Below are 14617 nucleotides of genomic sequence, written 5' to 3'. Positions count from 1 at the left end.
AAAATTTCACACATGCATTATCCCACATGGACTGTGGTCCATGAAATCTTGCACAGTAGTACCTTTATTTATCATGAAAATATCACATGGTTTCTAATTACAGTAGCAATCATTACTTTTTATAGTCTCCCAATATACCCATTCCTTACTCCATTTAGTAGGATTACTAAAATCATCTCAAATTACCTTGCAAGAGTTAAAGTCAGAAAAACATCCTGTTTTGATCATAATTTTGCAGGAAGACAGGAAGGAAGGTGCCACCTTCTGCCACCGGGATAAATAAAGTTGTGCTATGGTGTTGCCTCCCACCCCCCCAAATTCTTTAATAATTATTGAAAGCAATACATTTTTAAATAGTATAGAGAAAGTAAGTTAGCAACAAAAGATGAGGCCTGCAATTTTAATATATAAACTTCTAAAGTTGCCCACTGATGAGTCCTAAACTCCATTTGGAGTAAATGACTTTGGAATAACAAAATAGGGATTGCCAGATGGGCTGATTGCAAACCTGCAGTCATTGAGACAATCCATGCCAGGCAAGAAATGGTTAAGTCAAGAATTCCTGTTCTATTTCTGGAAGTAAACCTTCCCAAAGTGGGCACCAGATCTCAGACTGACACCGATTCCCTGGAGGGAAGGAGCCAAGCTTGTTCTTTGTGGCCCTAGTGCAAATATCCAGATAAAAATAGACACCACAGCTGATGAGGTGACAAGAGCAGATGGGTTAAGGCACTCGGGGAAGATTTGAGAAACTAATTTCCTATCTAAGCTTGAGGGCCTTCCTATTACCTTCTGCCATCTTTCTTTCTCTACAAATGAAGAAATGTACAGCTAGTCCTGGACTTAGGACCACAATTGAGCCCAAAATTTCTCTTGCTAAGTGAGACAGTAGTTAAGTGAGTTTTGCCCCATTTTATGACCTTTCTTGCCACAGTTCTTAAGTGAATGACGGCAGTTGTTAAGTTAGTAACATGATTGTTAAATGAATCTGGCTTCCCTATTGACTTGGCTTGTCAGAAGGTTGCAAAAGGTGATCATGCGACCCCGGGACATTGCAACTGTCATAAGTACATGCCAGTTGCCAAGTGTTTTAATTTTGATTACATGATTAGGGGGATGCTGCAACGGTCATAAATGTGAAAAACAGCCATAAGTAATTTTTTTTCAGTGTCATTGTAACGGGTCACTCGAGGACTACCTGCAGTTTGCAGAGTTCCTCTTTAGCAAGATTTATTGAGAAGATAGAGATGGTTTCCATAATTTGGGCAGTTCAACTGTCTCATTTAGAGCCTATCTATCTCTATATGTATGGTGAGTCCTTAGTTTTGTATCTAAGAGCCTTCCTGGGATCTGCCAAGGGGGAGGATCTTTTCACTCATAATAGAGTCTCTTGCAGCTGCCTATTTACATCAACTTTTCAGGAAAAGGTATTCCTCTGGGAGCGAACTTGTCTGTCTCCTCTCTTCTTCTATTTCAAAGCACAGAGAATCCCTTCCCCACTCCTCCCTCTAGGGAGAAAGCACCAGTTGAATCACAGCAGTAAGACAGATCTCCTCCTGTTTTATTTTTACTTTAAGGCAGCCATCTTAGAAGGTGAGCTTCAAATGTCTACACTTGTCTCTATCAGAGGTGGGTTGCTGCCGGTTCGCCCTGGTTCAGCTGAACCGGTAGTAGCAGTGATGACAGGCTCCGCCCACCCACCCGGACAGCGTTGTGTGTGCATGCATGTGCATGAGCGAACTGGTAGTAAACCGGTTAGCAACCCACCACTGGTCTCCTTGTACAGATATCCAACCTTGGTCTCTATAGCATGGAGAAGATTAGTGTTTAAGGCAGGATTATACTTTAAATCAGCTTTCCCCACTTCGGTACCTTTCAGATCACCAAGCTATAAAAACCTTACTTTCCGTTGATTGGGTATGATGTGGATTGTGATCAAACAGACTAGATTTTGAAGTTGGTGTGATCCAGAAATTTCAATAGGAATTTATTTAAGCACACATAACCCAGAGGTGGGTTGCTCCCTGTTCGGGCTGGATTGGGTGAATTGGTAGTAGTGGTGGCAGGAGGCTCTGCCCTCCTGCCAGATGCTTCTGGGCACGGGGGAGCACGCGTGGAAGCGTGCCCGAACCAGTAGTAAAAAAATTGGCAACCCACCACTGACACAACCTATATTATTTTTGAAGTCTGGGACCAATCGCAGTTTAACTCTTTTTCATTGGAAAGTGTCCAGTAGCAAGTCAACTCTACAGATGTTTGTGCGCCTTATGCCAAATCAGACTAGAGGTCCATCTTGGACAAACCTGTTCATTACACTGCTGATGTGGCTGTTGTGAGTTCTCAGCAGAATTTTTTTCTTTGGAAATGAGTAAAATTGCACCGGAGCCCTTCTGTAGGGAGAATAATAGCTCTATCTATATATTACAATAGTGGTCCCCAAATTTTATGACTTGGTGGCCCGGCGGGGGTGGAGGAATGAGGAACTGGCGCATGCAAATGCTGGGCTGGTGAGCATGTGAGCTTACCGGCCCACCGCTTGTGCAAGCTGAGCTGCATGCGCATGTACATGCACGCTGGACTTCCACTTGTGGAAGTCAAACTGCGTGCAGCCCTGCGTACTGGCCAGCCACTCATGTGGTCCAGTTCTGAAAGGGTCACGACTCAGAAGTGGACCGTACCCCAGGGGTTGGGGACCCCTGTATTATAACCTCCAAGAATATTTGACTTCACTGCCACTGTGAACTGTTTCACTATAAGTCATTTGGAATATGATTTTTATAGAAATTATAGTTATATTTCAATGCAGCAAAGACTCTGGCAATACCTACCTTCCTTCCTTCCTTCCCTCCTTCCTTCCTTCCTTCCTTCCTTCCTTCCTTCCTTCCTTCATTCCTCTCATAACGGTTTACCACAATACACTGAAATTGTAGTAAATTGTTACGCAATAAAGAAGAATATGCCAGAATGTGCCATTTAATAGTTGGTACAAGGGCATAAAATCATTACAGCTGTGGGCTTCATAACATTCATTGTTCACAGACTTATAATTTTTCCTGTGGATGCATGGAATCTTCTCAAATCTTGCCTTAGAATCGTGAAAGCATTTTAAAACAATTGTATATTTTGGACTTTAGGAACAAATACAGACTCGCTTGGATTTCTTGAAGAAAGAGAGACAAGAACTCCTGGAATTCAAAACTCAGGATGACAAAAAGAGCCAAGAATTGCTGGTAAGTACTTAACTGTTACTCAGAAATTGGCACGCTTGTGCAGCATTGTTCAGTTAGGTGACTCATTAAGATTTTTGAAGAAAATCTTCAAAAAGAATTATGTTTGTTAATGTCTATGGAGAGTCTTGACTTTTTAAAAACTGAGAGATGGAAGGTCCTCCTTGAATTTGAAGGGCTAAATCCTTTTGAGTTTTTTAATGTCACAACCATAAACCAGAAGTGAGGCTTCCATATTCAGAAGCACTGTGTCCCTATTTCCATATACTGAGGTGGAATAATAAATCATGTCACTTTATCTTCTCCTAGTAGTTCTTTGAAAAGCAGGATGCAAGTAGAATAATATATCAACATCCTATAGGAGAGGTTCCTCTCAGGCCCACACTGGAGAGATCTTTGAGAAACATTTATTTATAGAATTCAGTGAATATCTTGTTTTTCCGTCCATAGGGCATTCATACACTGTATTATAGATAGTCCTCCAATTTATAAGAGCCGAGGTGGCGCAGTGGTTAGAGTGAAGTACTGCAGGCTACTTCAACTGACTGCTAACTGCAGCTCAGTAGTTTAAATGTCACCAGGCTCAAGGTTGACTCAGCCTTCCATCCTTCTGAGGTGGGTAAAATGAGGACCCAGATTGTTGGGGGCAATAGGCTGACTCTGTAAACCGCCTAGAGTGGGCTGTAAAAGCCATATGAAGCCATATAAGTCTAAGTGCTATTGTTATTATGGAAAATATAGGTAGTCCTTGACTTACAACAGTTCATTTATGACAGTTGAAAGTTACAACAGCACTGAAAAAACTGAGTTATGACCTTTTTCCACTCTTACAACCATTGCAGCATCATGTGATCAAAATTCAGACATTGGGTAACTGACTCTTATTTATGATGCTTGCAATGTCCCAGGGTCATATGATCATCTTTTGTCAACTTCTGACCAGCAAAGTCATTGGGGAAGCCAGATTCACTTATCAACTACGTTACTAGCTTAACAACAGCGGGGATTCACAACTGTGGAAAGAAATGGGGCAAACTCACTTAACAAATTTCTCACTAAGCAACATAAATTTTTGACTCATTTGTGGTTGTAAAGGTAAAGGTTTCCCCTTGCACATATGTGCTAGTCATTCTCAACTCTAGAGGGCGGTGCTCATCTCTGTTTCAAAGCCAAAGAGCCAGTGCTCTCTGAAGACGTTTGCGTGATCATGTGGCCAGCATGACTCAACGCCAAAGGCACACAGAGTGCTGTTAACTTCAGTTCCTATTTTTCTACTTGCATTTTTACATGCTTTCGAACTGCTAGGTTGACAGAAGCTGGGACAAGTAACAGGAGTCCACTCTGTTACATGGTGCTAGGGATTTGAACCGCTGAATTTTCTGATCAACAAGCTCAGCATCTTAGCCACTGAGCCACCGCGTCCCAAATTGTGGTTGTAAGTCGAGGATTACCTGTATTTTAGTTTTAGGCAAGTTCTCTCTGAAACTGGTACTCTTCAGCTGTATTGAAGTTGGCAAAGCATGGGGTGGGGGGCGTGATTAAACTGGCAAAGTCTATTCCAGTGATAATTCTTTCAGGATAATTGTCTTCTGCTTCCTCACTTTCTTTCTTTGACTTTTTAAAAAGAAAACCATAGAAACCGAGAGACAGAAAGTCCTCTCTGAATTTGAAGGGCTACGCCAGTTTCTTCATGATCAAGAACAGGTTCTCCTTGGACAGCTGGACAAGATGGAGAAGGGCATCGTGAAAAGACAGAATGAAAACATCACAGAGCTGTCCAAGGAAATTTCCCTCCTCAACAAATTCATTGCTGATCTGGAGGACAAAAGCCAAGAATCATTGCTTGATTTCCTCAAGGTAAGACTTAGTAACAGACAAAGATTGTAGAAATTTTGTGTAACGTGAGGTCTTTTTGTATTAGCACACATCACTGGGTGTTGGGAAAACTTAGCTATAGCTTACTCAACACACCAGAAGAACAATGCAGCAATTTAGTGACTTTAGAATAGAATAGAATAACAGAGTTGGAAGGGACCTTGGAGGTCTTCTAGTCCAACCCCCTGCCTAGGTAGGAAACCCTATACCACTTCAGACAAATGGTCATCCAACATCTTCTTAAAAACTTGATTAGCTAAACCTGGTAGGGCTTAGTTTCAGTAATTTATAGCTTTCAAGCACTCATGTCAGAGAGAGGGAGATTACTAGTTGGATTTGTTATTATATTATCTGAAATCTTTTCAGCTGGACATGTTTGGGGCAAATGATATGCATATTGCTTTTTACCTGAATTCTTTAAATATTACAGAAATTATACCAGCAACGTAGTATTGCTGAATAGGCTAAAAATTACATAATTCTAGGAGTATATTATAGGATCCTACTGATCAAAGAAATGACATTTATGTGCTTTCATGCCTTAGTAACTGGGGATCATATATACACATACACACACACACAGCCATTTATATATAAATGGCTCTGTGTGTGTGTATGTGTGTGTGTGTATGTGTTCCAGTGTAACTCTGGAACGCTTTGAGCAATTTCAATCAAACTTGGTACACAGATGATTTACTCTCTGGAAACAAATACAGTAGGGGTAAGACACCTCTAACACTCCTCAGGGTGTGTGTTCTGTTAAGATACAGCCTGTTGTGCCTTAAAATGGATTCTACCGTACTGCTGTAAAATGGCTTCTACTGTATAGCGCAGTGGAGTTGCCATGGTAATGGCTTCACAATACTCCACAAGGGGGCTCCCTCTAGTAAGGGGGAAAATCCATCATTATAAATTACTTTTGGTCTGGACATTTTCAACAAAATCAGGGCTTTTCCTGTCTAATATAAGATTCAAATAAATAAATACCCCGGCAATGTCGGGTTATCTGCTAGCATTATATAAAAGAGAAACTGTCTGGAATTATTGCTTACTTGTGTAATGTTTTAGGAAGATACAAACCTGCTTGTGTTTCCTAATTTATTTAAATAAGTGTTTTTCAACCTTGGCAACTTTAAGATGAGTGGACTTTAACACCCAGAATTCCCCAGCCAGCGTGTCCACCCACCTGAAAAATGGCCAAGTTTGAAAAACACTGATCTAAGTAAATGGAGTTTTTATTTGTTTATGAACTAGGGCCAGATGTTATAATATTTCTTAGAATTGGTAGAAAAAATTGTTTCGAGGTTGGAGACTTTAATTCAACAACCTTTTAAAATATAGGTCAGTGGCTGTTTGTATTTATACTGAATAAACCCTTCTATCTTTGCCACTTGAAATTTGCAAAAAAGTTCTCCCCTGCCTTAGGTTTTGGCCATGATCATTACTCTCATGTTACACCTGATGTTTCCATACTATAGAGTTTCTTATGACTATTTAAAGATTGCCACATTCTTTTCTGAAGCCGGTAGCACTTGAGAAATTAAGGTTAAGGTTCCTTTAAGTGTGCATGGTATCTATTAATAGTTTACTGTACTTAAAGATGGTGGTGGAAAATGCAGTGGGAGGTATATTGAGTATTCTGCAGCTTTTTCTCTGGAAAGAGTCAATGTCCATCTGATTTCATGACAACTGAGAAAGCAGAATTGGTTCTGCTTTTTTCAGGAGTGTTATAGGCAACATTTCATGATCAGTTGACTAAGCCACATGTCTTCCTTAAAGCAAATACTGTAGTTCCTGAAATGTAAACAAACTGAGAAGCAACAAGACGAGTCGCAGGCTAGGGAGAAATAAGACAAATTTATCATTTATTTATTTTTCAAATTGCCTGCAGCAGTTTACAATACTAAGTAAAATCAAACTTTTAGTGAAAATGAATTAGAGACCTAGAAGTAAATAATGATAAAGGCAAGCTATCAGAATGTAGTTGTTGCTACATTATGTAAAAAGAACATCAGGAAGACATTGCCAGCTTATAAAAATATATTTTTTAATAATAATTTTCAGACTACATTTAAAAGTAATGACAGCCAAGGTCATACAGATACTCCTCATTTAGCAACTGCTGACACTTAAGACTGATGAAAAAGTATATGATTTTCACAGATCAGTACAGCAAAGGAAAGCTGAAGTAGGATCATAAGCAATGTTGTCATTTCACTTAGTGGCTGCTTTGCTTAACAACTGAGCTGGGGGTAGTCACTAAACAAGGACTATCTATATTTCAGCGAGAATGAAATTCCACAGCTTGCGTGGCCAATACAAAGAAAGATGATATCCTAGTTAACTGCAGTCAGGTCTCCTTTCTTGGTGGCACCATCAAAAGACTCTTAGTTAATGAGTGGAGACTCCAGTTAGTACAATAGACCAGGACATCTTTTTCCCTAATCCTCTGTTCTTTTTCTTTTTTCTCTCTCTCTCCCTCTCTCCCTCCCCCACCCCCATCTCTTGTAGGATGTGACGGCTATTATTGCCAGGTATGAAGCTGCATTTCCACCCTCTCTTTCCCTTTGAATAAATGAATAAATCAAAAGGTCAGTGACAGCTGTTTCGAGAAATATGGTCTTAAAGACATGCTGGGCCCAGCCCCCCTTGGATCAGGATTAATACTCCTAGGCTGTTGATGTTTTATTTATATGGAAATTAGATACTCTTCGACTCTGAAAGTCTTAGGTTTCGTTCATCTATATATGCAGTGGAGCTAGTAGGAGCCAGATTGAAAGAATGGTTTCTATGTATTCAGAGAGCTTGAGTTTGCTCAAATTTGCTTTGCTCAAGTTTGCTTTGACCAAAGTTGCCCAACTTATCTAATTTCCATAAATAGCAATAGCCTTTAGACTGATATACTACTTCACAGTGCTTTACAACCCTCTCTAAGCAGTTTACAGAGACACCAACAATGTAGGTCCTCATTGTACTGAACCTCGGAAGGATGGAAGGCTGAGTCAACCTTGAGCCGGTCAGGATCGAACTTTTGGAAGTGGGGAGAATTAGCCTGCAATACTGCATTCTAACCACTACGCCACCATGGCTAATACAAAAATAAAAATGCAAATCCTAGCAGAGGTGGGTTGCTCCTGGTTCGGTCTGGATCAGGCGAACTGGTGGTAGGGGTGGTGGGAAGCTCCGCCCACCTGCCCGGATGCTTCTGCGGATGCACAGGCTTGAACCGGTAATAAAAAAATTGGCAACCCACCACTGAATCCTAGCATGTGGGTTCCAGAACCCCAATGAAAGTTGACACCAAACTGCAATTTGGCAAAATTCTTTAAATTTGTGGGTGTAAGTAAATTCACATAGTTAAATCCTACACCGTTTTACTTTGACCACGTCCAGTTTTTGGAATATGACTGTCAATATCAAATGAATCTGTCAACATGAAAAGGGATGTGCGCTGTTGTCTTATGTGAGCCTTCCCAAACAAGTGTCCTCTGGATGTGTTTTGGAACTTCCAAAAGTGCCTTTGAAAGAAATTCTGGAAATTGGCTTAATGTATCTGGAGGGCCCCAGGTTAGGTCATCCTGGAGGGAATCTGTCCATGTAATTCCTAGGAATCTGTGACCCGACAATTGCTCGATAGACATATGCGCACCGACAAAATAGCGCCGATTAAAACGTGACATCAAAATCGCGCCGACAAATTCGCAATGATAAAATCACGACGACAAAAGCGCGATGACAAGCACAATAAAATCGAAAAAATTTAAAAACTCAGCAGTAAAAATTTATTATGTCACTAAATAATTTGAATTAATTTAGGGTTAGTGTTAGGGTTAGTTGCACGTATTGTTGTACACTCACTGGGCTGTCTATATGATGCGATTTTGTTGTCGCGCATTTGTCGGCGCGCTATTGTTGAAAATCAATTAGCGATTTTGACGGCGCTAATTTGTCCATCGCGGTTTTGTTGGTGCACATATGTCTATTGAACCCTAGGAATCTACTCTCAGGTTGATAGTACTTCATCAGTCAATCAAACAAATACCAAGCTGAGGGTAAAGATAAAGGTTTCCCTTCCACATATGTGCTAGTTGTTCCCGACTCTAGTGGGTGATGCTCATCTCTGTTTCAAAGCCAAAGAGCCAGCGCTGTCCGAAGATGTCTCCTGTGGCCAGCATGACTAAATGCACAGGATGCTGTTACCTTCCCATCAAAGGTGGTCCCTATTTTTCTACTTGCATTTTTACATGCTTTCGAACTGCTAGGTTAGCAGAAGTTGGGACAAGTAACGGGAGCTCACTCTGTTATGTGGTGCTAAGGATTTGAACCACCAAATTGCCAACCTTTCTGATCGACAAGCTCAGCGTCTTACCCACCGAGCCAGCTGAGGGAAGGGTAGCTTAAAGATTCAGATGATTTCAACTTTTCCTTCTCAGAAGTGTGAAATAGAATAGTAACTTGTCCTTGTAGAATCTATCTGGAAGCTCTACTATATAATGCAAAATCTGAAATTTACTTAAAGCCAAAGAGCCTGGGTGCATTACAAATATTTCCTTTATTCTTTTGCCATTAAATTTCCACTCAGATTAAAAGCACAGGTGAGAAATAACTGTTGAAGCCTCAAACTTACCAGTTGTTTTGAACCATAATGGAAAGTTTAGGATAATATATCTACCAGTCCTGATATCTTTCTTTTGTTTGTTTGTTAGAAGTGACAATGTTAAATGTCAGCAGCCTATCCCAGTTTCTTGTGACATGAAGGGCCATGTCTCCAACTTCTCTCTGAAGACGGTGGCGCTCAAGGGAGCACTTAAGAAGTTCAGAGGTAGAGAATAATGAACACTTGCCATGAAAATCTGATTATTTTAGCATTTAAAGAAAGTTGGGACATGGAAACTCTAATGCCGGCAAAGAATAATAAGAGTTACTTGATTGTTCATATATAGCTGTGTTTGGAAAAAAAGAAATCAACAACTAGTTTGTATGATTCAAATTAAAATGAGCACTTAAGATAGAATTAAAATTACACAAGTAATATAAAATCATGCTATATTCATGTTATATTGTCTGATATAAAAGATTGATACAAAAATGGATAAGGCTATCCTTTTATAAATATTAGCAGTAAAGTAATTTTAAATCAACCATATTAGTAAAGTAGTTAGTATTAAAATTCTACACTTCTAACTTGACACCCAGCTATCTACCTTTGCTAATAGGTTTTACAACAGAATAGCCCATTTATTTATTTTTACCACACACCATTCTCCTCCAGCATGTAGAGGTATGCTTTTGAGAATGATATTCAGGAAGAAGCTTTTGTAGTTAAATGGGATTGTAGGATGGCCCTGAAATGGGACAGAGGTCTTTATTTCCAATATTCTGGTGGCCAGCCTAAAAATGATGTTCTGTTGTCCAGGAAAGCGCATCAGTCTGTGGAATTCATTCCCACAAGACATGGTGATGGCTACGTTTAGAACAGAGTTGGCTAATTTATAGATGACAGGTCTATCAAGGGCTTTTAGTCTTGAAGACTCAACTTATCTCTGAGTTGATTCTGAAATACCCAGGAAGTATAGATATCCTTGCTTACAACCAGTTATTCAGTGACTGTTGAAAATTACAATGGCACTGAAAAGAGTGACTTACTTACGGCCATTTTTCATAGAACCACCCCCATGGTCACATGATCAAAATTCAGAAGGCACACAATGGCCGTCTTTTCTTTCTTGACGGATTGAGAGCTTCCCTGGGTCAAACAAGGAGTTGGTGGTCTCCTTGTGATCTACAGGGTCTCCTTTCTTCTTCACCACCTCTTCAAGGTGGCTTAGATCCATTGGGACTCTTTGGCAAGATGAATTTGGCAAACCTCCACAGAGCCCTATGGAGTAATCATCATTATGCCGCCATGTCATCTCCGTCTCCCTCTCCCCCTTTGGACTTTCTGACCACCAAAGTAAATTTATTTAACAACTGTGTTATTAACTTAATAACTGCAGTTATTTATTTAACAACCTTGACAAACTAAGGTTGTTTACAACAAAAAATGGTTGTAAAATGAGACAAAATTCACTTAATAATTGTCTTGTTCAGCAATGGAAATTTTGGGCTCAGTTGTGCTCACAAGCCAAGGGCTATTACAGAGAAAGGGTCAGATCTCTTCCCTGATTAGCCATTGTGAGAAACCAAATGCTATAACAGAATGGTCCTTGGTCTGAATCAGCAGAGCTGTTCCTATGTTCTTATGAGTAATATATACGGAGCCTATGAGATTGAGGAACATCAAGTTCAAGGTATTTGGATAAAACTGCTTTCTGTTGCCTTTTAGATCCGACTCCTTGACAGGTGTGTTCTCTTCTTTCAGATCATCTCCGGGATGAACTGGGGAAAGGTGAGAAAGGTAAATGTTATAAGCCAATCAAAATTGTTAAAGACAAAATCATGCATGCAGTATATAGGTGTAGGCTTCCTGTTTATGCTTCCTGTTACCATGATAGGGCACTTTTTCAAGGTTGCAATTAAATGTTGTTTTTCCATTAATTTAACAGAACCCACCCATATTTTTCAGTGTATAAGACACACCCTTTTCCTTTTAAAAAGAGGGTGAAAATCTGGGTGCATCTTATACACTGAATACAGCAATTCTGGCCTCCCAAAACCCTACCCGCTTTGCAAAAATGGCCGTGCATAGCCTTTAGGAGGCTTCCAGAGTGCTCCTGGGGGCTGGGGAGGGCAAAAATGAGCAAAAGATGGGCCGTTTTTTGCTCGTTTTTGCCCCCCCCGAACTCCCAGGAGCACTCTACAAGCCTCCTAAAGGCTATGCATGCCTCTTTTTGACAAAAAAACCAGACCTGTTTTTGTGAAAAACAGGCCATTTTTTGCTTGTTTTTGCCCCCCCGCCCCCAGGAGCACTCTACAAGCCTCCTAAAGGCTATGCATGCCCCTTTTTTGACAAAAATAGGGCCGTTTTCATGAAAAACAGGTCTGTTTTTGTGAAAACAGGCCGTTTTTGGGAAGTCTGCAGAGAAAAAGAAAACAAAATATTTTTTTAAAAAAATTGCCTCTTCAAAATCTTGGTGCATCAGTGCGTCTTATACTCCGAAAAATACGGTAGTCATGATACTTCATGATTGCTATTCTGGACTTGATGGAAAGGTAAATAAGATAGATTTTAAAAAGGCTGTTTCAATAATGGATTACTTGCTACAAGTAATCCTCGGCTTATAACTGCTTACTTTGTTACTGAAGTTATGACAGACCTCCCCGGGGGTACTTACCTCTCTGTTCTGAAATTCCAACAGCTGCCTTCCATCCCCACTGCCCCACATTCACACAACCACATGTTTGCAGCCATTTGCAGAGTCCAGTGATCATACAACTGTGTTTTATGATGATTTTGCAGAAAACCAGGATTTACCTCCAATTTTCAGCAAAACTGGCCCACAGAGAACAACTGTGGTGTTTGCTAAATGACTACCACAAAAAGGGTCATAAAATTGGGTTGGTCATATGGATGATCACTGTATGATCTTCACAACTTACAACTGTAATGGACGGGCTCCATTATGGGCATAAGGTGAGGACCATCCATAAGAGAATGCAATGTTTGGTGCTGGCATAATAAGCAAGACAAATCGTATCCATTTAATAGATGGGAATGTTTAAGTAGGTTCAGCTAGAAATCTTCGGGGTTTCCCAGTAAGTAAAGAGATTTCAGTGAAAAATAAACATGTTGCTCAATACTATTACAACAGTCTGCCTTGGTCTAAGCAGGGGTGGAGAACTATGGCCCTTTTATGATCTGTGAACTTCAGCTCCCAGAATTCCTGGGCCATGCTCATGTTCACATATTGTAAAAGGGCCATAATTCCCCACCCTTAGTAAGGAGAGAAATTCTTTTTACTTGCTGACTCTATCTAGGCATAGCTTTTTATTTTTATTAAAAAAGAAAAGAAAATGAAAACAAAGCAAAATACTCAACCCACTAATTTTCACACGCAGACCTTTGCACCCTGCTTTTTGCTGCTGCTTTTAACAGATTAACAGAGTTGGAAGGGACCTTATAGGCCACCTAATCCAACCCCTCCCGCTCAAGCAGGAGACCCTACACCATTTCTGACAGATAGCAATCGAATCTCTTCTTGAAAGTCTCAAGTGATGAAGCCCCCACAACTTCCGAAGGCAACTTCTCTTCCATGGGTTTTATTGTTTTCTCTATCAGAAACATTCTCCTTATTTCTAGGTTGAATCTCTCCTTGATCAGTTTCCATCCATTGTTCCTTGTCTGGCCTTCAGGTGCTTTGGAAAATAGGTTGACCCCCTCCTCTCTGTGGCAGTCCCCCAAATATTGGAAGACTGCTATCATGTCTCCCCTGGTCCTTCTCTTCACTAGACTAGCCATGCCCAGTCCCTGCAACTGTTCTTTTATGTTTTAGCCTCCAGTCCCCTAATCATCCTGGTTGCTCTTCTCTTTCTAGAATCTCAACATATTTTTTATAGTATGATGACCAAAACTGGATGCAGTACTCTAGGTGTGGTCTTATTAGGGCTTTATAGAGTGGTATTAGTACCTCACTTGATCTTGATTGTATTGCTATTGCTGTGGTTGTGATAGTTGACATAGCGCTATGTGCTTCAACTTAGAGGACTTGCTTCTGGATCTGGAGACGGCCAACCACCTCCTCCTCATCTCGCCGGATCTCAAGACAGTGCGGATGGGTTGCCGCAAGCAAGACCTCTCCTACAGCCCCAAGCGTTTTGACACCAACTCTCGAGTCCTGGCAACGGAAGGGTTCAAGTCTGGGCGGCATTATTGGGAGGTGGAGGTGGGGTCTGCCGACGGCTGGGCCTTTGGAGTAGCCAAGGAATCGGTGCGAAGGAAAGGGCTGACTCAATTTTGCCCCGAAGAGGGCATCTGGGCCCTACAGCAAAACGGAGGGCAATATTGGGCGGTCACCACTCCTCAACGCACCCCACTTTTCCTGAATGAGAAGCTGATTAAAGTTAGAGTCTACTTAGACTATGAAGGAGAAGAAGTGTCCTTCTACAATGCTGACACCATGCAACACATCTTTACCTTTAACATTGCTTTCACAGAGAAGATGTTCCCGCTCTTCTCGGTGTGCTCCACTATAACTTATATTAAATTATGCTCCTGAGATGAAAAAGATACCTCGATAGAAACAGGAAGAAGCCATGGCGATGCTTGTTTTGATATGGGGTTGACCTTCAAGAGAGATGCAAGGGTTTGTAGGAAAAATATGTGAGAAACCTGGCCACCTTCAGACTGCAGTGGGGCTGAAAACTAAATCTTGGTCAAAGTTACAGAAGATGCCACCAATTTATCTACGCCATGCAGGACATCTGTTAACAGGCTTGATGTTTGAGCTTTTGTTTCTAACCCAATCCTATCACACAGGTAGGATTTCATCTTGCCTGCCTTGAATGTTGAGAAGAAGTGTACCATATTTTTTGGAGTATAAGACGCTTTGGAGTATAGGACGCACATTAGTTTTTGG

The 14617-nt window shown here is 40.8% G+C and overlaps 1 protein-coding gene across 2 annotated transcripts in view; it reads left to right on the top strand.

Moving 5' to 3' along the window:
• Positions 1-14617, top strand: part of LOC116502977 (E3 ubiquitin-protein ligase TRIM7-like) — a 16936-nt gene extending 2319 nt beyond the window's left edge. The window contains exons 2-7 of one of the 2 annotated variants that reach the window (XM_032209054.1): positions 3135-3230; positions 4854-5084; positions 7614-7636; positions 9809-9924; positions 11464-11490; positions 13743-14617. In XM_032209054.1, the coding sequence (XP_032064945.1) occupies positions 3135-3230; positions 4854-5084; positions 7614-7636; positions 9809-9924; positions 11464-11490; positions 13743-14257 (1008 nt within the window). In that variant the 3' untranslated portion in view covers positions 14258-14617. Of the gene's footprint in view, positions 1-3134; positions 3231-4853; positions 5085-7613; positions 7637-9808; positions 9925-11463; positions 11500-13742 lie in introns of both variants that reach the window. The other variant, XM_032209053.1, reaches the window with a different exon arrangement.

This window comes from Thamnophis elegans, chromosome 2, assembly GCF_009769535.1.
Source record: "Thamnophis elegans isolate rThaEle1 chromosome 2, rThaEle1.pri, whole genome shotgun sequence".
Classification (NCBI taxonomy): Eukaryota; Metazoa; Chordata; class Lepidosauria; order Squamata; family Colubridae; genus Thamnophis; species Thamnophis elegans.
This window is presented reverse-complemented; position numbering and strand designations above follow the sequence as displayed.